Source organism: Martes martes (genome assembly GCF_963455335.1).
Source record: "Martes martes genome assembly, chromosome: 8".
Taxonomy (NCBI): domain Eukaryota; kingdom Metazoa; phylum Chordata; class Mammalia; order Carnivora; family Mustelidae; genus Martes; species Martes martes.
In genome coordinates this window covers 104,748,923-104,775,647 of record NC_137895.1, presented here as the reverse complement: position 1 = coordinate 104,775,647, position 26,725 = coordinate 104,748,923, and the positions used below count along the sequence as shown (strand labels likewise).

The 26,725-nt window shown below is 48.1% G+C and overlaps 1 protein-coding gene across 1 annotated transcript in view; it reads right to left on the bottom strand.

Annotated features, from left to right (window-relative positions):
• Positions 1–26,725, bottom strand: part of IQSEC3 (IQ motif and Sec7 domain ArfGEF 3) — a gene marked incomplete at both ends in the record, with an annotated part of 98,767 nt that overhangs the window by 65,365 nt on the left and 6,677 nt on the right. Inside the window, one exon of the mRNA XM_080811904.1 lies at positions 1,081–1,164. Within this exon, the coding sequence (XP_080668030.1) occupies positions 1,081–1,164 (84 nt within the window). The remainder of the gene's footprint in view (positions 1–1,080; positions 1,165–26,725) is intronic.

Genomic DNA, 26,725 nt, shown 5'->3' with positions numbered 1-26,725 from the left:
GCAAACAGCCGGGAGCTGATGTGTGGGGAGGAGGGGTCAGAGTGTGGGAAGCTCGCCATGCTGAGAGCTGCCTTATGGGGCTCGGGCACTCACATTTCCACGTCAGCGTCACAGGCAGAGCACTTGGGGACTCCCCGCCCTTCTGCTGGGGTAGGCTTTGCAAACGTGATGACAATGATGGACAGACACTTAGATGAATGGGGATGGACTCCCTGGTAAAACAAAAAACTTATAGTACGTTCAAAAGCTAAATAGCTTTTTTGACCACTATGACTATTTCCCACTGAAGGCTGCTACGTTGTTGACAATATTGGAAAGACCCCAAATATATGCTATAACACCCCTATTTTCTGTCTCATTAGATTGGCATGCTGTGCCTGTGCCAATAAAAAAAATATGTATATATATTTAGTTATATTACCCTAAGATGGCATCAGTGACTATTAAATGACCTGAGGGTTCCCTAGTAAAAAAAAAAAATTTCATTAATTTTTTAAAAATAATAAAAGAAAGAGGGACCATGACTAACCCACAACTAGGTGAAGAAAGCCCGGGACAGGGACACTGACCCTCGACCCAACACTCCCCCTTCCTTCCCAGGTCAATGGCTATCTCAGTGAAGTGTTGAAATCCTGAGAATTAAACTTAGTCATCTTGGCTCTTTTATGCAAGGAGAAAGAAAGGAAAGCATCTATCTTTGCTCTGATAGAAAAGATGGGTGCTACCATTGGTTGAGCCCCTCCTGAGTGCCAGACAACTTATATGATGTTTTATGTATGTATATTATACTCTGCATAATCCAATTAATTACCCGGACGTTTAAAGAGATGCCATTTTATGTAGGCCGTTTGGGGGAAGGAGTCTAAGTTTGGAGTTTGAACCAATAGGGTATAATGACCTCAAGAGTTGGGAATGGCTCATCTGGGGTCCAGAGGAAGGAAAGAGAAATGGAGGCAGGAGGTAAAAACAGACAAACAAGAACACAGGACTCAGAGGAAGAGGCGCTGTGTGGTGTGCTTTGCTCCGAGGGGAAGGGCGGTGGGGGTGGGGAAGGGAGGACGGCCACCGAGTCATTCCCACCTTTGGGAGGCCAAGTCCGAGCAGGCGGGCTTCTGTTCGGCATCGGCAGCGGGACAGCAGAACTGGTGTAGCACAGTCTCATTCCTGAGGACAGAGCAGAGGGACAAGGTCAGAGGTGGCCTCGACAGGCGGGGCCTAGCCAGCACCACGGCATCCTTGCCCTGAGAACCCTTGCCGCTGCTTGCTGCCCCAGACCTCCCAACCGCTACCTCTTTCTCCTTCTGAGCCCACAGCCTGGCAGTAGGTTCCTCTGCATAGGATTTTCCATTAATTCCGCACTATCTTTTATCATTATAGTTCTTTAAACCCTGTTCCCCGCTTCGGTCCAGCAAGGCGGAACTAGGTCTATTCATCTATGATGCCCAGAACTGAACGTGTTTAAGCTGATCATATGCAAAGATACAAAGCACTCACACGGAGAGTTCAGTGCTGCCGGCTGAAAATCCAAGGCTCGGTGCTTGATGAGGGATTTGTTTGATGCAAATGAAAAAGCCAACCGAGAGGCAGAGATAAAGGTTCTAGCATCAACTCTACAGCTAGCCAGCTGTGGGATACCTCGTTCACCTTTCCCAGGTCTCAATTTATTTGCTAATGAAATAAGGAAGTTAAGCTACAGAAGTGGTCTTCAACCCTGGCTGCTGATTAGAACCACTAGGAGACTTTTCCAAGCATCAACACCTGCCCCCCCCTCCCCTGAAGCCCCCCCACCAAGGGACTGAGTCTCTTGTTCTGGCCCTGCTTAGGGGCTCCAGGCCTTTTTATAAGCTCCCAGGTGATTTGAATGGTAGCCAGAATCGAGAGCCACTAGACTTGATGATTTCCAAGTTGCCTTCCATCATCAAAACTCCGTGATTCTAATATTTACTTTGAGCCACCTTGGGATTTAATATTAAAATTACTTTTGGATAAAGTTATGTTGACATGTTGTTTCACCATCATGGAGTAAGAGAATGCCTGACCGGGAAGGGCCCCCAAAGATGACCTGAAAGAGGCGTTTAAACTCCTTTTAGCCTCAGAACACTTTGTCCAAACCCAATCTTTCCTGGGATCCCATTTTGGTTTTTGTGGGTTTTTTTTTTTTTTTTTTAAGATTTTACTTTTGTATTTACAGAGACAGTGAGAGCGGGAACACAAACAGGGGGAGTGGGAGAGGGAGGGAGAAGCAGGCCTCCTGCCGAGCAGGGAGCCTGATGCGGGGCTCGATCCCAGGACTCTGGGATCATGACCTGAGCCGAAGGCAGATGCTTAACGACTGAGCCACCCAGGCGCCCCTGGGATCCCATTTTGTAAAGCAACCAAAGCGGAATAGCTCAATAGGCACAGGAAGTGGGAGATCTGTGCCACCCCCTCACACCCCCGTCTTGCTAGCCCCAGTGTTGGTAGCCACCTCCCAGGCATCTCTCGGGGGCTCCACGATTACAACAGCATAGATTAGAAATGCTGAGCCTGGCTCTTCTCATGGGAGAAAATAACATCAGAGCTTACCTTAATTTGGCAAAAATAATTCCAGAAAGATTTCAAGTTTCAGTGGGAAAAAACCAAAACAAACAGAAAAAAAACAAGGGCAAATTTATAAGGAAACTTAGAAAGACAGTTTATGTGTTTGGGAGACTTTTAAAACAAAACAGGAAATTGAAAAGCCATTAAGAAGAAGAAATATATCTGACTATGTAAAATGAAATCATCTTGCGTGGGAAAAGATACTCTAGTAAGTCAAACGACGAAATGATCGAGTGGGAACATATATTTGCAGTATGAATGGCAGAAGGCAGGTGCGTCTCCTGCACTGAGATCCCACAGATTCATAATGCAAAGACAGACCCAGTAGAGAAAATGGGCAAAGGATATGAATTCCAGTTGAGAGAAGAGGAACTCCAAACAGCCAACAAATGGAAAGACGCTCTACCTTGCTAGTAAACAGGAAAGTTCAAATGGAAGCAACACAGAGATGCCATTTCCCATCCATCAGACTGGCAGACATTAGAAAGACAGTAGCTACAGTGGCTGGTGAGAACACGGGCTGAGAAGTGCCCTAGTCTACTGCCTGTGTGTGAATCACTCATTGTGAATTTTTACAGCTGTTTTTTGGAAATTGAAAGGAACACAGCTCTTCTGACCTGGCGATCCCACCTCTGGAATTTTATATCAGAGAAATGCAAGGAACTTGTTCATACAGGTATTTGTACAAAATATGGCGACATTGTTTTTAGGGGGAGAAACAGAGCGGCTGGGAATAACCTGAGTCCCATCAGTCAGGGACTGGTTGAAGACACTGGGACAGTTTCATCCATCCCATGGAGTTATGTGTTCTACCTCTACATGGAATTATGCGTGATATCTCTTGGCTGGGGTGGATTTCCACAACATGTGGCTAAACGAGAAAAGCAAGCTACAGAGAAATGTGTATCATTTTGTAAAACAATGACTCCTCTCCCCCAATTGCATATTCTATACAGTGTACTATATTTCTGTATGAGCGCATATATAACTAAGCAGTTCACGTTGGCTACCTCAGCAAGAAGAGAGCAGGACAAAGGAGATAAAAAAAGGGAAAGGAAAAGATATGTTCGGTATAATGTTAGCTGAAAATGTTCATTATAAATTCCTACTTATGGTATTACTGTAAATACATTAAAATTGAATATATACTTGAACAAGGATTAGAAAGTGTCAGGAACCAACAGAAATATTAATGTCATTTCGGGATGGATCATGGGCAATTTTCATCTTGGATTTTTGTTAACTTAATAAATTATTGATTATGGATTACATATAATCAATAGATTATAGACCAATAATTAATGCATCTAATATAGTTTCATAAAAGGGCAGTAAGGAAAATATTGAATCTGAACCCTCATTTCACACATGAGAAAACTGGACCCCAAGTAGAGAAGCAATTGGTCTACAGTAGTTCCCTGACCAAAGTCCCAGCTCAGTCTTCCAGCTCCTCTCACCTCCCTTACTCCAGCTCTGGAGTTCCTGGGGCAAATCAGAGCCTTTAGAGAATTGTCTGGATCCCAAATGTCACATGATAGCCCCTAGGACTGCCCAGCCTGAGGAGAAGGGGAAGGAGGAAGGAGGAGACAGGGCAGGAACCAGAAAGGCTCAGAGCCCCAACCATGGGGAGGCAGGTAGACCCAGGTATGCAGGTAGCAGAGAACCTACCACCCAGTTCCTGCCACCAGATGTACCTGTGCCCCAGGGTAGGTTCAGAATTCCGGAAAAGACCCCGAGATCGTAGGCAAAGAGGCAGAGCTTGTTCACCACCATGGCACTGGCATTTCAGGAAGGAGAGCTCACTTGGATACAACCATAAGCCAGGTGCCTGGGGGCTCTGTCCTGACCCTGCCTTCACTTCTTAGAGGCACCCTCCCAGAGCTGGGAGCTGCTTCTCTGGCCAGGCACTTGGACAGACTCCAGATGGTCTTCCTAGTTCCCCAGATTCAGCTGCATTGGCACATGCAATGGGTGATGTAATCCTGGGCGTCCCCAAGTCCTTCTGTACCTTGGGCTTGGGATGGCAGTGCTATTGCAGCTTGCATTCTCTTTTGGGGTTCCTACTGATGAGATCCCTCAAGACAGTACAGCTGAGAGGGGAATCTTTCCTTCAGCCCTTTTTCTATTTCTCCTCTATCCACCTCCTCCCCCATGGGTCTCCTCAGCCTGGGCCAAGAGTTTCCCCATTAGAACCTCCCTTCTTGCCTTCTCTTAGGGTTTAGTTCATTCTGAGTTATAAGTCCTGCTCTACCCACCTCTGGCCAGCCTGGCCACCTCCCTTGCCCAAGGTCAGAGTCCAAGTCCCCACGGTCTTGGCATAAGTTGGCTGAACGTTGATTTTACACTCCCAGACTTCCTTCCCTCCACCCCAAAGGAGAACCCAAAAAAGGGATCCAAAGAATTCATGCCCATTAAATTTAAAATTGGGGGTACGATAAGAAGAGCACTTTGGCTCTTTGGCATCTTTCCCCCAAAACTATAACTCCAGTCTACCCATGAGAAAAACACCAGACACACCAAAATTGAGGACCTTCTACCAAACATCTGACCAGTACTCCTCAAAACTGTCAAGGTCCTGAAAACAAAAAGAGGCAGAAACTGTCACAGACCAGAAAAACTAAGAAGACAGGACAAATTGTCCCATGGTACCCTGGCTGGGATCCTAGAGCAGAAAGAGGTTAGTAGTAGAAAAACTAATAGAATACAAATAAGACTAGAGTTTAGCAGATAGATAGATAGATAGATAGATAGATACAGGTAGATGATAAATTGGGGGTATCAGAATACTAATAATTATATTTTAGTACTTCATAATGTTTACTATGTGGCATGAACTGTTTGAACACTTTGCATGTATTAACTTTTTAATTCTCACAAAACACCATGGAGCAAAACTTCCTCATCACTCTACAGATGAGGAAACTGGGGCATAGGGAGTTTGTGGACCACTGATGACATGTCATGCATTCAACATATGCCTTAACCCTTAAGACAATTTTATATTGTGTGTCATCATCCTCTCTTATAAATGAGAAAACCATGACTCAGAGCAGGTAAATGACTTGCCCATGGTCACACAGCTAGTTAGTAGGAGAGCCTACACTCCAGGCAGGCTAGTTTCAAGGATCATGTTCAATTCTCTATTTCATGAGGTTTCTGGCCAACGGTCATTCATGGGTCCAACCACTAAACCCTGGACTGGGAGTCCCCAGTGTCTGGTACACTGTTGGTGCTCAATGTATGAAAGTACAGAGAAGCATCACAGCAGCCTCAGGGAGCCCACCAGCTAAGAGAATATCCAGACTGGCAAACAGTTAAGTTCCTGTTTGATTGAAGCTGGGCGAGGAAAACATAATGAGAATGTGGGCAGAGGGATCATTGCCGAGTTTGTTCCTCTCTGCCCAAGTCCAAGGCTTGTCCTGACACTGCCCTTGAGCTATTTCCCAAATCCTTAGCCCACAGGTCATAGCCCTTTGTCCCTCTCTGCTTCCTTCTTGCCCAGCTTTCCCTGGGAGCACTGCCACCACAGCAGATGAACCATGGGGCACCAGAGGCTGCGAACGGGGGTGAGAGCCAGGGAGGAACAAGACAGAGTCCCTGGGGTGGGACTGTCCCAAGGCTGTTGCCAGCATGTCCCGTCACAGCTTGACCAGGTGTGAGGTGGGGGCGTGGGCACACCTGGCCTCTGTCCACAGAACCCAGAATAAGGCTTTCTTCCCAAGAACACCTGACGTAAGGCCTTGGCCACACCCCACTCCAGGTAAGGTTTCAGGGTCTATGCCAGGGTCATAGACCCCACAGGGTCATAGACCCCACAGATGGGCCACAACCCTTATGTAAGTTCATCCCAGTCCCTTGCCTCTTGAAGCCTCGGCTTTCTCACCAGTAAAGCTAGGACAGTAGCAATACCTGAACCTGCGGTGGTTTTAGGAAAGCAAACACAACATCGAATGTCAGCACAGCTCATGTAGATCCTCAGAACCTGCTTCTTGAGGTCTCTGCACTGGACATGCTCAGCTCCCTGTACCTGAGTCATCATCCCAGGGCAACATTTCTGCATCCTCATTCCATCATGGTGGAAACTAGGACCTAGTGTAGAGTGAGATGGGGGCCCAGCAGGTTGAGCAAATCCCTGGGAGGCTGGATGATTAAAGCACCTAAGATCCAGACTTCATCTGTCTCCCATTGCTACGGGAGAAGTAAAGAAAGGAGAAAGGCCTGCACTCATAGGCCTGAGTGCAGTTGCTACAATTTGGAGTGAGGGGGACCCTTCAAGTTGCATTAAGAAGTGAGCCAGGCCTTGGAATCAAACAGTCCCCAGCCCACCCGGGAGCTTGGAGGACGCAGGAATGAGAGGTACAGAGTAGGAGCAGCTGGCTTAAGGACTTCAGGGCATCACCCAAGCAAGACAGGGGTTCAGGGGTCTTCACAGAAGGCAGCATGGACCTGAAGGAAGAGGGGAGCTTCAGGTTTGGCCAGAAAAGTTCCCTGTTCTTGGAAGAACTAGGAAGGAAGCTGGGGGAGAGAGTGGCAGTGCTATCAGGGGAGAACAGGGGCCAGTGGCCAGGGCGCTGGGAGGGGTAGGAAATGGCAAATGCTGGCAGGAGCTAATTAAAGCTTTAGCCAGGGCCACGCCCTTGAAGTTCTGGGAGATTGTGCGCCTATAACTCTCACATCTATATTCAGTTTGAGACTCAGGATTCCACTGCTTCGCCATAAAAATAGTTGAGTGGCTTGGAAGAACTGATGGTGTGTATAGCACCGCAGTAAGTGAGGCTGGCAGAGGGATGAAGAAGGGGGGACTCCCAGCAGGAGACTTAAAAAGGCAAAACCAGGATCTCAAAGGGCAACTTTGAATGAGGAATCCCCTTCTCTTCTTCCAAGGTGAAGACAGCAGATTTAATCACCAGTCCTTGGAATGAAACAACCAGGAACCCCTCTAAAGGACCTGCCTTGAGCTCCAGGAAAAGAGAGAAATCATAAAATCATTTCCTGTCACCTCCTTGACCCCCACCCATCCTGGGACCACCATCACCAGGGCTGGCAGAGCCTGAAGACCAGCCTCCTTTTTTTTTTCCTCTCACCTCCTCCAGGAAGACTTCTCTATCTAAACATGATGAATAGGAGGAAAATGTCACTCTTTTTTTTTTTTTTCAGAGGTCACTCCTTTTCCCGGGGGGGTGGGAGAATAGCCAAAACTTTGAAAAACTAGAACAAGTTGTAGGTCTTACACTATGTGCTTTCAAGACTTTAAATAAAGCTACTAAAATTAGGACAATTTGGTGTTGGCAGAAGGACGGACATACAGATGGATTGAACCAAATAAAGAGGCTAGAAATAGACTCAAACATGTATTAATTCTTATAAATTAACTCATGGTAAAAGTACCAAGGTAAAGGTGCCTGGGTGGCTCAGTGGGTTAAAACCTCTGCCTTCGGCTCAGGTCATGATCTCAGGGTCCTGGGATCAAGCCCCACATCACGGGCTCTCTGCTCAGCAGGAAGCCTGCTTCCCCTCTCTGTCTCAGCCTGCCTCTCTGCCTACTTATGACCTCTGTCTGTCAAATAAATAAATAAAAATTTTTTTAAAAGTACCAAGGTAATTCAATGAGGAATGATAGATTTTTTAATAGATGGTGCTGAAACAATGGAAACTCCATATGCAAAAATAAAATGGACCTCATGCCCTGCACCATATTTATATAAAAATTAATACAGAATGGAACATAGACCCAAATTAGCAGATACAATTATAAAACTTCTCAAAGAAAACATAGGAGAAAATGTGTAACTTAGAGGATGCAGAGATTTCCCAGCTAGGACACAAAAAGCACAGACCATAGAAAAAAAATTAATATATTAGGCTTCATCAAAAGAAATATTATCTTTGAAAGACAGTGTTTTTAAAAAATGAATAATCCTTATAGCTTAATAATAAAAAGAAAACTTTATAGAAAAATATACAAAAGATTGGCAACAGATACTTCACAAAAGAAAATATATCAATGATATGATTAGTTATTAAGGAAATACACATTAAAACCACAATGAAATGCCAGTACACACCTACTAGAATTAGCAACAGTTAAAAGTCTGACAATATCAAGTGTTGAAAAGGGTGTGGAGCACCTGAAACTCTTATACACAATTTTCCACTTGTGACAGAAATGTAAAATGGTACAACACTTTGGAAAGCAATCTGGCAGTTTTTTTACAAAGTGAAACATACACTTACCACATGCCCCTGTAATTGCATTCCTAGTTATATACCGAAGATAAGACAAAACATAGATTGGCAAAAAACGATTCAGAGCAACAAATGTTCATAGCAGGAAAAAAACCGCCACCAACAACAGGGAATTCTACCCATATACATTCAATTAATCTTTGACAAGGGTGCCAAGAACGCACAATGGGGAAAGGATATTCTCTTCAACAAATGGTGTTGAGAAAAGGGGATACCCACATGCAAAATAATGAATTTAGACCTATAGCTTACAGTACACAAAAGCAACTCAAAATGGATGATACACTTAACCTAAGACCTGAAACTATAAAACTCCTAAAGTTAAAAAAAAAAAAAAAAAAACCACAGGAGGAAAGCTTCATGATGTTGGTCTTGGCAATGATTTCATGGTATGACACCAAAATCCCAGGCAATGAAAATAAAAATAGACAAGTGGGACTACATTAAACCAAAAAGCTCCTACATAGCAAAGGAAACAACAGAGTGAAAAGGCAATGTACTGAATGGGAGAAATTATTTGCAAACCATAACATCAGATAAGCAATTAATTTCCAAAATATATTTTTTAGAAAACTCCTACAACTCAAGAACAAAAACGCTAATAACCTTGACTAAAAATGAGCTAAAGACTTGAATAAAACACTCCTCCAAAGAAGACATATAAAGGGCCAACACGTATATGAAAAGATGCTCCATGCCACCTATCATCAGGGAAATACAAAACAAAACCACAATGAGATATCACCTCACACCCATTATGACAGCTATTGTCAAAACATGTGTATATGTGTGTATATGTGTGTGACAAATGTTGAGGAGGATGCAGGGAAATTGGAATCTTTGTACACTGTTAGTGGGAATGCAAAATGTTGCTATGGAAAACGGTATGGAAGTTTCTCAGAAAATTAAAAATAGAACTACCATATGATCCAGAAATCCCGCTTCTGGTTATTCATCCAAAAGAATGAAATCAGGATCTTGAAGAGATATTAGCACTCCAATATTCAGTGTGACACTATTAACAGAAGCCAAGATTCATAAATGATATAAATGTCCATCAGTCGATAAACAGATAGAGAAAATGTGGTATATATATTCAATGGAATACTATTCAGACTTTTAAAAGAAGGAAATCCTGTGATATGTGACCACATTGATGAACTTGAAGACATCGCATTAAATAAAATAATACAATAGTAAGTAAAATGGAAGGACAAATACTGCATGATCCCACTTATATAAGGCATCTAAAGTAGTCAAACTCATAAATTCAGAGAGTAGAATGGTGGTTACCAGGGGTTGGGGGAGCAGGGGGAAATGGAAATTGCTAATCAGTGGGCACAAAGTTTTGATTCTGCATGAATAAGTTTTAGAGATCTTCTGTACAACTTTGTGCCTATAGTTAACAAGCCTATATTGTACACTTAAAAACTAAAGAGAGTGGGGGCACCTGGGTGGCTCAGTGGGTTAAGCCTCTGTCTTTGGCTCAGCTCATGATCTCAGGGTCCTGGGATCCAGCCCAACTTCAGGCTCTCTGCCCAGTGGGGAGCCTGCTTCCCCCCACCCCCACTCTGCCTGCCTCTCTGCCTACTTGTGATCTCTGTTCTCTGTCAAATAAAGAAATAAAACATTAAAAAACAAAACTGAAGAGAGTAGATCTCATGGCAACTGTTCTTACCACAATATAATAAAATACAACAAATAAAGTTAAATACCACATTTTGGTTTGAATATTCATTTCTTGAGTTGCATGACTACAATGAGTGGTTCCCACTCTGCAAGAATCTGCACCCTGGCCAGAGGAGTAGGAGTGGGACAGAGTTAATACAAGGAAGGTCCGAGTACATGTTTGCCAAGCATCGTCTATAAGTTGAGTAAATTATATATCCACACACGAATGGTCCATGTGTTCTAAATGTATATAGAGACAGTTATTATCAATAAAATAAAGATGCATGCAAAAAAAAAAAACCAAAACCCAGTAGCAACCTAAATGTCCACAAACTGGTAAATGGATAAACAAATTGTGGTATATCTATGCAATGGAGTACTATGCAGCAATAAAAAGGAACAAGCTTACTCATACATGTGCCAACATGGATGAAATTCAAAAGAGCATCATACTAAATGAAAGAGGCTAGACACAAAATTCTACACGCTGTGTGATTCCATTTGTATGACTTTCTAGAAAAGGCAAAAACTATAGTGACATTAGATCAGTCTCAGTGATATGGGAGGCGAGAGTTTAAACTGAAAAAGGGAACAAAGGGTCCTCTGGGGTGATGGAAATGTTTTATAGCTTGATTGAGGTCATGGTTACAGAACTGTAGACATTTGTCTAAACTCATATACTTAAGATAGGTGAATTTCATTTATGTAATTGTACCTTAACATGGCTGATTTTTTAAAGACCAAAATCTTTTTCTCACCCTTCTCATATCTTGATACTTCATCAAGAAGCTTTAGAATAATTTCTTTTCTAACTTCCCTGCTCTCATTGGCCCCAGATCACCTAATTATTAACCCCCCTTCAAGCGACAGATAAAAATAACGGATTGTTCCTTCCCTTCGACCACTAGATTGGATTTTCAGAGACCAGATGGCTCATGACTGAGCCAAAGGAGTCCAGGGGGCCAGAAACTAGGACAATGAGAAAACTGGGGGTGGGGATGGTTGAATGGGGAAAATTTTGGAGTTGGGCCTGGGGCCGAGAGCCCCTGAGAAGTGCTGGAGATGGAGACCCAACTCACCATTCACTACTGTCAGCCCTCAGGAAGGTCAAATCATGGTAGAGGAGGTTCTCATTCCTGCCCGTTTATGTCACTGAATTATAGGGATTCAATAAGATTTTGAATGGGAAACCGCCTTGGGAGAAACATAATAAACCCTGCACAGATGCAAAATCTTATAATGACTATTATCGGTATTATTAGTCCTTGCCCCCGGGGCACTCAGCAACCACAGCGCTATTGCAAGAAGGGACCTACCAGGATGTCATTTCGATGGCCTCCTCCCCAGGCCCCCATCCCTTCCTCCCGGCGTGGGGGCAGCGGAGGAAGGGGTAGATTTTCTTTGCTCACTCTTGCAATCTGCCACTGCAGTCTTCCACGGAAAGCTCTGGAAAGATCTTAATAAGGCAAATGCTTACAGATGTTCCAGCAGCCAGGGGCAGAGAAAGGAAGTACCTACTTATATGCGGATTTGGCAAGTTTTCCACTCCATTCAAACTAGAAACAGTTGACCCCATCTCCTTTCATGCTTCCTTCTAAAGACAACAGGACACCCTCTTCCTAACGGAAAGGGTCATCTCTCCTCCTTGCTCCCCTCCACGGAGCTCAGAAGGTCACAACCCTCCCTAACTGCTTACTTGTTCATTTACTTTTTGAGCGCTGATTGCCTGCTAGGAACTCCATGTGTAATAATCATAAAACAATAGACCGGAGAGATAGATATTGTTATTCCCATTTTACAGACGGGTAGAGAAATTTGGTCACACAGTCAGAGTCACACTGCTAGGAAGAGGTCAAGGTAGGACGTGAACCCAGTGCTGGTCCCCAGCCTCCAAGTTATTTTATTGCCCCAGAAGAAGCGTGGTAACAGTCCCTTGTTGGAGAGCTGGGAGAATCCAATGAGAAAATATACTGGAGGAATTTAGCCCACAGCCCACAGTGGTATATAATAAATGGTGGTATAAAATAAAATAAATCCCTGAATGAGTTGTGGTATATCCCAATCAAATGGCAAACTCCGTGTCCTGTGTGTCTCTGTAGCCCCACACACGCGCGCACACACACGCACGCACGGGGCCTATTCATTGTTTGCTAACCTAAGGACAGAGTCTGCCTGAGGCTGGTACCTTCCTTTTCCCGTCGTTATTCTGTTATACAATTCAGTGTTATCAATTATAGTCACCATGTTTTCCCTCGACCCGCAGGCCTTCATCTTGGAGCCGAAAGCGCATGCCCTTTGGCCAAACCTTCCCTGTTTTCCCCAAGCCCCCAACCCCCAGCTTCTCTGAATTTGACTTTGCATGCATGCGTGTGTATGTGTTTTAAGATTCCAGGTATAAGGGGTATCATGCAGTATTTGTCTTTCTCTGTCTGGCTTCCTTCACTCAGCATAGTGCCGTCAAGTTCCATCATAAATGGCAGGGTTCCCTCCTTCCTCACGGCTGAATAATATTCCCGTGGATACATACACCACACTTTCTTCATTCATTCTTTTGGGGGGGGACACTTAGGTCGTTTCCAGGTCTTCAGCCACTACAAACAGTGCTGCAGTGAGCGTGGGCGTGCGGAAATTTCTTTCCGATTCTGTTTTCATTTCCTTCAAATAAATACCCAGAAGTGGGATTGCTGGATCCTATGGTAGTTCTATCTCCAACATTTAAAAAAAAAGACTTTATGTATTTATTTGATAGAGAGAGAGAGAAAGTAGACAGAGGTGGCAGGGGCGGGGAGTGGTGGGGACAGAGGGAAAGCAGACTACCCGCTGAGCAGGGAGTTCCGAAGAGGGACTCAGTCCCAGGACCCTGGGATCATGACCAGAGCCCAAATCAAGAGTCGGATGCTTAGCTGCCTGAGCCACCTGGGCGCCCTTGCTCATTTTTCAACCAGACGCTTGTTTTTTTGCTACTGAGTTGTATGAATTCCTTATATGTTTTGGATATTAAGTCCTCACCAGACATATGATTGGCAAGTATTTTCTACCATTCTGTAGGCTGCCTTTTCACTCTGTTGACGGCTTCCTTTGCTGAGCAGAAGCTTTTTTGTCTGCTGCGATCCCACTTGTTTATTTTTGCTTGTGTTGCCTAGTGCCTTCCTTATCGCATCTACCGCGGTGGTGGGCACACAGTGCGGCTGTCTGTTCCTTCCATTTCAGCACTTCACAGTTTACACAGCGTTTTCTGACACGTCGTTTGACCTTGGTACCACCTTGTGGGTTAGGTGTAGTTATGCCCCGAGGTCACACAGCTGGTAAGGGGGTGGAACCAGCCTTGACCCGAGGTCCTCTGGTCCCGGGAGCATACCGGCATGGAGCAGTGAGGTTGCCACATGATCTAGGGAGGAATTCCATCCAGGCCCCTTAAACCACAGGAGGCAGCATGGTTCCATGGACAGGGAACAGGCTTGAGGTTTGGGAAGGTGTGCACGCAGGCACTACCTTTTCCACTGGGTTGGCTGGGGGGTCTCGGATAGATTATCTGACCTTCTGCAGCCTTGGAGTTCTCAGCTCTGAGCGGGGAGGGTCATAAAGGAAACCACCCCATAGAGTTATTGCAAAGATCCAACAAAATAACCCATGACGGGGCGCCTGGAGGGTTCAGTCTGTTAAGCATCTGCATTCGGCTCAGGTCGTGATCCCAGGGTCCTGGGATCGAGTCCTGAGTCAGGCTCCTTGCTCAGCAGGGAGCCTGCTTCTCCCTCTGCCTGCTGCTCCCCCTGCTCGTGTTCTCTCTCTCTCTCTCTCTCTCTCTCTCTCTCTCTCTATCTCTCTGACGAATAAATAAATAAATAAAATCTTTAGGAAAAAAAACCCAAGTCATGCTAGTGTGATGCTTAGCACATAGCAGGGGCGAAATCAATGTCGCACCCACACAGGGTTTTGGGGGCAGAGAAAGTCCAGAGTCCAAAGCTGGTTTTGCCACTTTCTAGTTAACAGCTTGGCCTGCCTGAGCCTCAGTTTCCTCACCGGTAAAATAGGATCCTAATGGCATCTACCTCAAGGATTATGGTGAGGACTCAATGAACCAATATATCTAAGGTGTCGGGAGCTGCGCCTGACTCGGTCAGTAACCCCTGCTGCTGCCAGGCCCAGAGGGCCCCTTGCCCGGCCCTGGGTTTGCATGCTCCAAAGACTTGCGGTAAAGTTGTAGGGGAACGGCACAGCCCCTAACCATCTCTGATTTATACCGTTAGGAAACAGGAGGGAAACCTCATCCCCAGATCCCAGGCCGCTTCAGTCTCCAATCTCCAGATTCTGCCCACCCTCTAGAGCCCAGCACCGAGGCGTGTCCCCTGCCAAGCCTTCCCCTGCTGGCCTCAGCCCCTGCCCCTGCCTGGGCTGGACCCGCTTGCCTCTGGATCCCACACCAGCCTCTGTCAGTTCTCCTCCACGCTGTATCCCCGATGTTTGCAGACAGGCTGCATCTCCCTACACTAGAGTGAGCTCTTCGGGACAGAGCAGCACCGGTGACCAGTTCGCCTCTACCTCCGGGACAGAAGGCAGCCTGGCTCGTGGCGTATAGTAGATACCGTTTGTTGACTCGATGCATGAATTAAGTCCCTATGACTGAGGGCGCTGGAGAAAAATGGGGAATTAAGCCCGCATGTTTTTGAAAACACGTGCATTCATGGAAACAAAGGCCTAAGTACATGCCTCAGAGAACTGTCCACCACCATTACTGTCTATGCGGGAGTACTGAGCCCTTTCCAGACATTGCCTCATCTTATTTTATTTTTTTTAAAATTCTATTTATTTATTTATTTGAGAAAGAGAGACAGCGAGCACAAGTAAGGGAGCAGAGGCAAAGGGAGAGACAGAGGGAGAGGGAGAAGCAGACTCTCCACTGAGCCCGGAGCCCGACGCAGGATTTCATTCCAGGACCCCGAGATCATGACTTGAGCTGAAGTCAGACGCTTAACTGACTGAGCCTCCCAGACACTCCTCACTTAAATCTTCATTTTACAGATGAAAAGGCTCAGAGAGACAAGATATTTGCTTAATATCACACAGTCTTGGCATCAACCTGGTAACCGTGGGGAAGCTTAACTCAGACTAGGAAATTCGATCTGTAACTTGAGAGCAGCACGAGGCCCCAGCCTCCTCCTCCATCCACACTCCCTGCCCCTGCTCAGTCCTGGAGCCCTCAGGACTTCCTCTCAGTCTCCCAGCTTCCTGCTGTCCTCCCTCCTTCCTGCCCAGCAGGGGGGCCCAGCCCGCAAGCCCGCAGCCATTCAGTGGCCAATCTTGAAGCCTACTTGTTTGAGGTCCAGCTGCCTTTGCGAGGAGCCAGGAGAGCTCCGGTACCAGGCGGGGTGGCTCAGTGGGAATTACAGAGCCAGGCGCTTGGCTGCATCGTGCCAGCTTGCCTTACGAGAGATCTCTATTACCTAGAAGACAGGTGCCTGGCTACTGGGCAAAGCCAGCTGGAGAGGCTGGGATCAGGGCCATCCAGCCCATGCCTGCCACAGAGAAACACGCCTACACGGTGTTACTCCCCCACCCTTAGTCAATGGTGGGCAAGCACTGTTTTTCCGGGAACGGTGAAGGCAGATCCTGGTCGATAATAATGACTGCATTCGTCAGTGTTTCTGATTTACAAAACGTTTTTGAATGTCCTGTGAATGGTCTCAGTGGATAACGGTAGTAAAAGTCATATATTATAATTATAATAATAATTAATGTTAATATCGATGCCAGGTACCTGATGAGGAAATTAAGGCTAAGGGAGGTTTCATGACCTCCAGCAAACCCACAGCTAAGACTAGCTCCATGCCATGCCCCACAGCCCCACGGCAGGTATGTGCAGGAGAGGTGGCCTCTGGGCTGTGAATGGAAGAGCCCTGATCTTGCCCTCCATGGCACAGTCAGACTTGGAGTTTACCGCAACACAAAATCTCAGACAACCTCAGCCAGTCTCCAATCACACACTTCAACTATCTCCTAGCCAGCCGCTCTGTTCATATGCACCAACCCAAGTCACATACCCACAGCTGGAACCACTGCTACACACTAATACTTGATGCGTTTGTAGATACTGGTTTGGGAGAGCAAAGATTCATACATATAACTATACACACATGCCCCTCACTGCACACACACCTAAGTGCACACACTCCTTAACATGCATACCTCATTCCGTGAACACATCCAGGGCCCTCATAAAAATGCATGGGTCCTAACTGCACCCCAAGTCACCCACTTAGTAGAAACTCCCCAAACCTATGCACACGCAAATACATGAATGCACACACACTCCCCCTTGGATATCCAGACATGCATATACACATGTATCTACAGCCCTCCGCGTGCAGCCATGTGCACACACACACACACACACACACACACACAGAGTGGAGACAAAGGATGTTGTACCCCCTTCTGACCACGTGGGCCCTGGAAGGATATGATGTCCCATGGGGACCTACAAATCCTCCATCTGTGGCTACATGTGGGTGGCATTCGGCCAGTCCTCTAGCCCAGTCCTGCATGGCATGACAGAGAGGAGCGGGCCAAAGGCCAAGTTCAGAGCTGCAGCAACATGAACAACTGTCATGGGCATGGTGCCATCAACCTTTTTGTCCCTGAACGCTAAGCCAGGTTCCTGATCAGAACTTGCCGAGGGCAGACACTTCCCACACTGCAGAGGACTCCCCTAGAGTGGAGAAAGCTATGTCTGGGTATAAGAGGCTGAAGCTTGCACGAGGAGCTTGAAGACCCCACTTTACTGTGTGACCTTGGGTGGGCCACCTCAACATCTCTGAGCCTCAGTCACCACATCTGTGAATGAGGGATAATAATACCTTCCCATCAGGAGTGTGTCAATCAAATGAGACAATAGATGTAAATAAATGCCTCGCACACAGCAGAAATGAGTACATGCTGTTGAAAGACAGAATGAATGAGTGAATAGCAGATGATTGTGAACGGCACTCTAGGGCTCTCTCTGCTGAACTCCCCTCCCTCTTCTGCCCTTTGAACCTCCCACTCTGGTTTCCATAGTAAGGCATTGCATCACTGTCCTGTCTAAAGTTTCACCCCCATGACTTCCTATTAGCCTCCCACTCCACAAATTCTTCTGGAAGGCCCATCTTAACCTCCGACCCCATCTCCTCCACTCCCTTGCCTTCTGGCCACACTTTCCTTCTTACATTATTTGAACGCACCCATTTCTTCCAGCCCAGGGCCTTTGCACAGGATGTTTTCCCTTCACATTTTCATGTGGCTCTGTTCCTAGCTTTATTTAATCTCTCTGCTTAAATGTCACCTCCTAGGTGAAGTCTTGCCTACCAAAACCACCTTCCCCCCGTCGTCCCCTTATTTTCCCTCTGAGCCCTTATGAATTTATATGCACATATAGTCATTTTCTTGTTTAATATCTGTCTTCTCTTGAACATGAGCTCCACGATGGTAGAGTCTTTGTTTGGCCGTGAATCCCCAGCACCTACAGCAGAGCCTGACATACAGTAGGTGCTCAATAACTACCGGCTAATGAACATACAGATAGGACTCGAGCCCTTGAGGAACCTAAATAAATTTTCCATCCTTAAATAACAATAAGGTACTGAGCTTCCCTCTCTCCACTTCCTTGTTCCTGTACAGCATAGCTCATTATATTTTAATTTTTCCCAGCCCCCAGCTAGTCTAATTATTCACAGCACTCATGTGAATATTTGTGTATGTGTGTTGATAAATGAGTGAGCTTGGGCCGATCTATGCTAATGGTTCTTAGGCAGGGAGCCGCATTCTGAGCCCTTCATTTAAATACCCTTGGCCGCCCTCCTTCCACTAACTCCCAAGTGAATGACAGTCTCCAAGGCGAAGTCCACAGCAAGTGCATTCTGAAGAACTTCTCTTGGCCGCCCGATACGTGTTACCGCATCGTCTGGGGGAAGACAGTGGAGAGTGGAGGTGAAAACACCGACTGTCACAATCACCCTGCTAGGGCTTGAATGTGGGCACCACCTCGATTCACCTAACCTCCTTAAGCCCCACCCCCAGCTGTTAGCGGGTATCAGAACACTTATCAAGATAAGCTTGTAAATCACTTAACACAGTCCTTGCCCAGGGCAAGCTCATGATAACATATTTGCTTCATTAAGTTATTGTGACTTTTCTCTAGGCAGTGATGCCACCTTCCTCAGTTTCCCTACAGGGCTTTCTGTGGCAGACGTCTGCAAGTGGAGTTGCCCGTCATGCTGATGGAAACACATGTGCTATTCCTCCCACCTTCCAGAACAATCTTCTGTCTTGAACTCAGGGCCCCCTCCAGTTATCAACCCGTTCCTTTATTCTTCCTTACGGGAAAATTCATCAAAGAGTTTTCTGCACTCATTATCTGCAGTTCCTCTCCTTCTGTCGTCCTTTACACTTATTAGGGAAATTTCAAACATGCATTTTACTAATCTCCTGCCCCAATATTTTTAGCTGGGGTATTTTAAAACATACCCCATTTTAGATCATTTTAGCTCGAATGTATCTCTAACAGGTAAGAACTTTAAAAAGATATAATAATGGGATCATTATTACGCCTAACTGAATTAACAATAATTCTCCAATATTGGTGCTCAAATTTCCCTGATTGCCTTAAAAATGTCTTTTTACAGTTGGTTGGTCTGAATTAGGACCTACTCAAGGTCCACACATCACGTTTGGTTGGTTTGTCTCTTTTCCCTTCTCTCCTAACCCCACACTAATCAGGCTTCTGCCCTGATTGTGCTATCAGAGCTAGGTCATTGATTACCTCCATGTTGCTAAGGCTGATGGGCAGTTCTTCCAGTCCTCGCTCTACTCCAGGGCTTATCTCTGTGTCCCTGCCCTCCTGGTTGAAACCCCTTCTTTGCTAGGACACCACAGGCTTCTCCAGCTTTTCTCTTGGCACCGGTGTGCACTAAGTCTCCACCCCTGGTCCCCTTCAGTCTTCCCTTCTCGCTCCTTGGTGATGACATCCAGTAAGGCTTTCAAAGCCTCCCCAAATGTATATCTCCAGTCCATTCCAAATGCCTGCCAATCATCTCAACCTTGAGTGTCCAACAGGCATTCCATAAGAGGCATTTCAAACTTAACATGTCTGAAACTCCTCCTGAAATCTCCCCCCACCCAGACCTCCCCATCTCCCCCTTCCAGTAACTTTCGCCCAAACTCTTGAACTCATGTCCAATCCCCCTTTCTCTTACATGCCACACTAATCCTTGGTCTGACCACTCATAGCCACCTTCACTGTTACCACCCCAGGTCCTTGCCTGGACTTTGCAACAATGTCCTGCTTTCTCTCCTTGCTTCTAGCTTTCTCCCTCTTCAGGCTGTTCTCAACAGAAACTCAACCCAGCAGCCAAGGTTCCTTTTAACCCAATTTTTCTTTTTCTTTTTTTAAAGATTTTATTTATTTATGTGAGAAAGAGCGCGTGAGTGGGGAGAGGGGCAGAGGGAGAAGTGGACTCCCCACTGAGCAGGGAGCCCGGACGCTGGGATCACGACCTGAACCGAACGCAGACACTTAATCAACTGAGCCATCCAGGCACACCTTAGCCCGGTTTGTCTTAAGGTCAAAATCAAACTCATCACAATGGACGTCAAGACCCTATCAGCGTGTCTCAACAAAGAACACTGGTATTTTGGGCAAGAACATTCTTCACTGCAGGAGCTGTCCTGTGCTCTATTGGCTGTTTGGCGTAGCCTTTGCCCCTAAATGCTGGGGGAGCGACACCTCCCCCTCAACCTAGCCAGCCATTGTGGCAACTAGCATATCTCCACACATTTCCAAACACAGCCCGGTTGATGCCATTTGGAGCATCTCTTACAAGATTTGCTGCACCCCTGCACTCTCCCACCTTTGCAACCCTCCACCAATATTTCTGGTTTTGCCTCAGACTATTCTCCCCGCGTTCCCTCTGTTCCTGTCTTACTTCAACAACCGGGCTGTTCCCTCAGGCCCTCAAGGGGGCTTTGCCTCTGCCAGCAGCACTTCCCCACCCAGATTTCTCAGACCCCCCCCCCCCAGGCTCCAGGTCTTTGCCCAGGTGTTATCTTCTCAGTGAGACCTTCCTGGGACTCCCTGTTTGAAACTGTGATCCCCTTTACTCCCAGGTCCCTTCTCTGTTTTATTTTTCTCCACAACACTCACCCTATCAGACGTAACCTATGTTCTCTTTCTTAATCTTGCTAATTTTTTTTTTCTGTCAGCTTCCTGACGAGAGTTGAGGATTTTTTTGTTCACTACTGTACCCCAGTGCCTGAAACAGTAGGAACGGGCTCATGGTAGATGACCGAGTATTTGTTAGGGGGAAGAATAGACACATCATGACTATATACTTACATAGAGAAGAAAATAAGCACTTTTAAACCAAGGAATAAAGAATTGACTTCATTCTTAGCCAGGACTGGATTAGGCTCAGCCTGAGGTGGGAAGTAGGGGGAGAGGTAATGGGAAACTCAGTTTCCTCCTCAGATCAGTTCAGGAAGACTTTCTGAAAGAGGTGGTGTTTTCGGACTCATCTTCTGCTCGTGGGAAGGAAACTATATATCCTGGCAGCTCCCCCAAACTTGATGCCTATAGGCAACAAAGGGAGCCAAGCTAAAAGAGTGGCAAAGACTCTTCAGGGAAGAAGGCACTTTTCCTGAGTCTTCTTTCTACGGCAACTGATCTGTGCCTGGAGGAGGCGGCAGGAGCACACCTCAGTAGCTGGAGGGCCAAGTTCAAATGGAACTCCTAGGTCATGTCTGCCTACCCACCCACCCCTCAGAGAAACACCTCCCTAATGATTACACAGGTGGGCTACCGAGAGCTTGCCTTCCAAACTCTCAGTAGACAAGAAGGAAGCTAGATTCACAGCCAATGGGATACTTCACAGCTATTAAAAAGAATGAGGCAGCTTTCTTTATACTGCATATGGAAGGATCGCCAAGACAGATTATTGGGGGGAAAAAGCAAGGTGCAGAACAGCATATAGTTTACTGCCATTTGTGTAAAAGAAAATACACACAAACACAAATATATACGTGTGTGTGTGTGTGTGTGTGTGTGTGTATGTATTTGCTTGAAGGTACATAGAATAACCCTGGGAGGATGCATGAGAATTCCTTAACTTTTCGGGTGGGGGGGGCGGTTCTGGGAGGTGACAATGGGAATAAGTGCGTTGGAGGGATTGTCAATTAGAAGTCTTTCTGTTCTGAGCCTCTGGAAGACACAGGAGGATAAGGAAGAGAGCCCTCTACCTTCGAAAAGCACTTTCTGGCCTCAATGGTCCCCAAAGAACAGCAACTAATATACCTTCTTGAGTGCTCACTGCCCGCAGGCACTCGCCTTGCCTGGCGCTTTTTTGGCCTGACCTCTTCATTTCCCAGCAGTCCTACAAGGTTAGGAGTATGCGCATCCCCATTTCAGAAAAGAAAACCAAGACTGTCACTGCTGAGTATGGCAGCGAGCACATGACCGAGTGAGGATTCAAACCCAGTGCCACTTTCTGAACGATTATGCCTCATCATAGGTTGCGCCAGAATTCTAAGACTATGTGATTCTATAAAATACAATATAAACCATGGGAAAGCTGAGATACAGCTGGGATTCTCTTGCCCACGTGTCTGGGTACGAAGGAGGCTTGTACCCAGGGGAGGTGGATGCTGTGTAGAAGCTGGACCTAGGTGACACCAGCCTGATCCCCGAAGTCTCCCATGCCTTCTTCTCCCCTTCCCCCAGGGGGATGCACGCCCACCAGCCCGGGCTGGGGCCTACGGAGGGCGGGGAAAGGATCCGCACCCTCGGGGAAGGGGGCGTGGAGCGATCCTGGTCTGGGGCTGGGGGCAGGCAGCAGCGCCGCGGGCGGCGGCGGCAGGAGCAGCAGTGGCCCGGTGGTGACGCAGCACGGAGGCCCCGACCTCCCTCCTTGGCTCGCGGGAAGGCGCGGGCGGCAGCGGCGCCGGGGGGCGCTCCCAGACGCCGTGGGCGGGCGGCGGTGCGCAAGCTGGGAGCAGTCGGCGGGGGCCGTGGGGCTGGGGCGGGGCCGGACCGCGAGGAACCGCCGCACTCGAGATACGGGTCTAGGCGCGGGGCGAAGCGAGAAAGGAGAGGGTCAGGGCGGCCCAGCGAAGGCCCGCAGCGCGAGCCCGGCGGGGGTCCCCGGAAGGCGGGCGGAGGGGGCGGGGGCGCGGAGGGGGCGGGGGCGCGGCGGGCGCGGCCGAGCCGGAGCGCACAGGTGACAAGGCTGCGCCTCCCGAGCGGGTGACTCAGCAGCACCACGCCGGGCGGGGGCGGGCCGGGGGCGCGGGGCGCGTGCGCGCGGGAGGCGGGGCGGGGGGGGAGGCGAGGCTTCCCCCGGTCGGGGTGCCCGCCCCCGCGGGGGAGCGTGCAGCTAGGCGCGGGGCGCGCGCGGCGTGGGGGCCGGAGGTTCCATCGTGCTGTGAGCAGCTCGCCAAGTCGCCCACGCAGCCGAAAGCCCGGCTGCGCGCACCCTCCCTGCGGAGAAGCCCCCGGGGAAGCGGCCAGGGGAGGAAGGGCTTTCCCCAGGCTTTCCGAGCGAGGGGTTCCTGGTTCCCGACTTCTCCCTTCCAGCTTGCTCCCAGTTTTCACGCAAAGTCCGGAGGGAGCCCCGTGGAAATTCCTGGCGTGCTTTAAAGCTGGATACCCCTACAGAATTCACCTCGTCCCTCCCCTACCTGTAGGGCAGGGCCATCCTACATTGCAGGGGTGTCTCTCTCTCTCTCTCTCTCTCTCTCTTTTTTTTTTTGAAAGGGAGCGTGAATTCAGCGTCTCCCTTTGTCCCCCATCCTGACCTCCCTTCCTAAGGCTCTTACCATTTGGAAGTCACTTTGTACGTCTAAGCTAGGTCCTTGATGCTGCCGCAACCTCTCAACAGCTCTGCCTCTCGTGGACTTGGTGAGTCTAGGGGAGACAGTCCAAGAGCCGGGCAAAGAGTGGGAGATCAAGGCCCAGAGAAGGGGAGGGGTTTGCACCAAGCGTACATTTGGGGTCTGTGAGGATGGCACAGCCATCAGGACTGAGGGGCCTGGCTTCTGGGTCAGGGTCCTGCCAGGTTCTGGAATTCCCTTCAGCCTTCCATGACTGGCTCATAGGAGGGAAGTAGCCCCAAGAATGTCAAAAATGCCAACCTAGCCAATTTGGAAGCATCCAGGACATCTCTGTAAAGACCAGACTATGCCAGTAAACACTGAAACTAGACACAAGCAGGAGCTTCCCAACCGCTTTGTAGAGTTTTTGTCACTGCTGCCGTTTCCGTTTTAAAATAATCATTGTGTTGAATTCATGTGTTGAATGAAAATTGTGGTGCATTGGAATCATTTATCAAGGAAGAGATTGTGGAATTCCCTTGCCTCTCTGTGTGGGGTGGGAGTGCATTCCTCATTGGAAGCAGGGAGACAGCTGGTAGGACCTGACAGCTCCAGAGCCCAGAGAGGTCATGTGGTGCCACTCCCTGGCCAGAGCTAGGCCAACTCCAATCCAGGGAAAACCACAGCGCAGCTTTCCATGCATCATCCTGCTGCTGGGTGTCGGAGCTTCCAAACACAATACCTTAATAGAGAGTCTCTGATCCCTGACCCCTGCCCTTGCCCACCCTTCAGGCAGCCTTCTTCCCAGGAGCTGGCAGCCTCCAGAAGCCTGGTCCCCTTCACACCGGCAACAGGGTGAGGGTGGAAGCATGTAGATTCGCCCCATTTTACAGAGGGGAAGACCCAGAAGGAACTGGCTAGCCAAGAGAGATGAAACAAGTCATGCAGAGAAAGGAGAGAGAATCCAGAGTCCTGACTGTGTAACCAGACCAGGGTGTCATGGGGAAGCAGGAAGAAGACCTACGCTGAGTTTTGCCATGAGGTCCACACATCTTTTTATGGTGTGTGCTGTGATCCCTCTCCCCGACCCCTAGTCACATTCACCCCTGCGCAGCCGTAACCACGAACACATCTGCTGTTTATACACACCTGCTCACCCTCCCTTCGGGGTCCTGACATTTCCCTGAACAGAGCTGACACTGCCCGGTCAAGAAATAGGAGTAAGAGGCCTGGAGCCTGAGGCTGGTTCCTGTTGCATCCCCCAGGCCAGAATCCAGCTCTCTCCATTCTCTTTCTACCTGGAGACATGGCCACATCTTGGGCTTCCTTTCCCTCCCATCATCATAGACCGATTGCCTGTTCCTGGTTCAAGCTTCTGGCAAGGCCGTGGGCCTGGGGTAGGGTCACTGAGATGAAACACTCAAAGGGCTTTCTCATGCTTAATTCTTAACACGGTTTCCCACATGGAGGACTGGACTGGTCTGGGGTTAGAGGCTGGCGGCTGAGGGAGAGGAGGCCTTTGCAGGCTCATGGAGAAGATTGGGGTGGGAGAAGCCCTGATGTGGCCCTCACTCCCCAGCTGGCCTTAAGAGCTGAGCCTTTCATCCAGCTTCTCTCTTGTGCTCAGCTGCAGACTCCGGGCTTTTGGGCCTAACTAAGCACAACCTCCTCCCCCGGTAGAGATTCCCTCCAGCTGAGATCTTCTTCAGCTTGGACACCTTATGCTTACCTCCCTCCACCCAACGATTGCTGAGCCTGCCCGGGACCTGCATATTAGGAGATTGTTTCTTCCAGCAGTATTTATCAAGCTCCTACTAGATGTTGAGTTAGCCCCTCATCCCCCATTCTCTCCAGGCCCAGGTAACCCCAACCTCTACCACCTGTTAACGCTCTCACCCACCTCTTCCCAACCTCACTGCAGACCCCAATAGAATCGTGTGAAATTTTGGACCTAGAGAATTATTCTAAGATCCTAGAAAGGATCAAAAGAGATTACCCAGTATCAGGATGCTCCTTAAGTTCCTGCCGAATGATTTTTACCCATGAAGCTCATTGGGCAAGTATCCCTTCTACAGCCAAGATAATCACTTTTCCTAGGCAAGCCAATGTGGGAGTGCCCTGGGTCCCCCCGCCACTCTGCTTGCCAGGTCCAGGCCAGGCAATTCCAAATCCCTGCAAAATATGGCAGAGATAAAAATCATTTAGGCTTTCAACAGCCTCCCCTGTGAGCCTTTCCACTCCTGAGCGTCCTGCTGTCCCTTAGTCAACCAGTGCCGCCATGGCACCCCCCTCCCTTATCAAATCCTCTCTCGGACACTGCTCACATCAGAACTCTTTCATGCTGAAGTGTAAAGTCTGATAGAGCTAAATGTGTTGTTTTTCTCCTGTCCTAGGAGAATTTGCATTTTAACAAGGGGGATAACCTTGAAGTATTGAAAGGAATCTCTAATTGTGGAATGGCTGGCACAGGCGAGCTATTCTGGAAGGCAGAGACCTCCCTGGGTCCCCTGAGTTCCCATAACTAGCTGTAGGTCTGGCCCTGTACACCCATGGAACAGTCCTGACCAGCTACCGGGGCCTGTCACCGGATAATGTCAAGAGCACCAGAGGAAGAGTTCTAGGTCTCTTTCCACCACTAACTCATCTGGAAACACCAGTCTCTTCTCTCTCCAGCCATAGTTGCCTCACGTGCCACAGTAAGTTTGGAGCCACGGCCCTTTTCGTACCTTTCCAGCTCTGACCTTTGCTTGACCTCCCAGCGGGGCTGGAGGACCCTGGCCCAGCTCCGAAAGCTCTCCCACCCCTGCAGCTGTGGCCTGGAGGGAAGGGCCCAGTGCCGGCGCGGAGCGTGGGGAGGCGCTCAGACAGGCATGCGTGGCCTCAGTCCACAGTTGCCTGCCTGCCTGCTGGGGACAAAAGGTACCACTCAGCACATACACCGGGCCTGCAGAGTTACATAACCCTCCCAGATGGGATATTCCAAGGAGCCACCGCAGAGCAGCCCGTGCCTCTGCTGCGCCCAGGGCCACCCATGGCCGCCTTTGCCTGTGGTGGCCTCATAGCCACAACCGCCCTGGGAGGGAATGTCAGAAGCCCACTGTCTTTTCTGTTTTTGTTTTTTTGCTTTTTGTTTTTTCCCAGACGGCATTTCACCTAAGGAAGTCTTAGGAGAAGAAACTCTTTTATCTAGCCTTGACCCGAGAAAGTAGAATCCTCCTGTAACCTCCCTGCCTTCCCCCTCAACCCACCACCCCAAGTCCCACAACACATCAGGCTGTCCTTTCCTCAGGCAATCCCTGCTGGGCTTTGTTTTTTGTTTTTGTTTTTGTTTTCAACTTTCGGACCTCAGAAAGAGCTGCAAAGAACAGGGCTGCCCTTTCAAAATTCCCAGGAT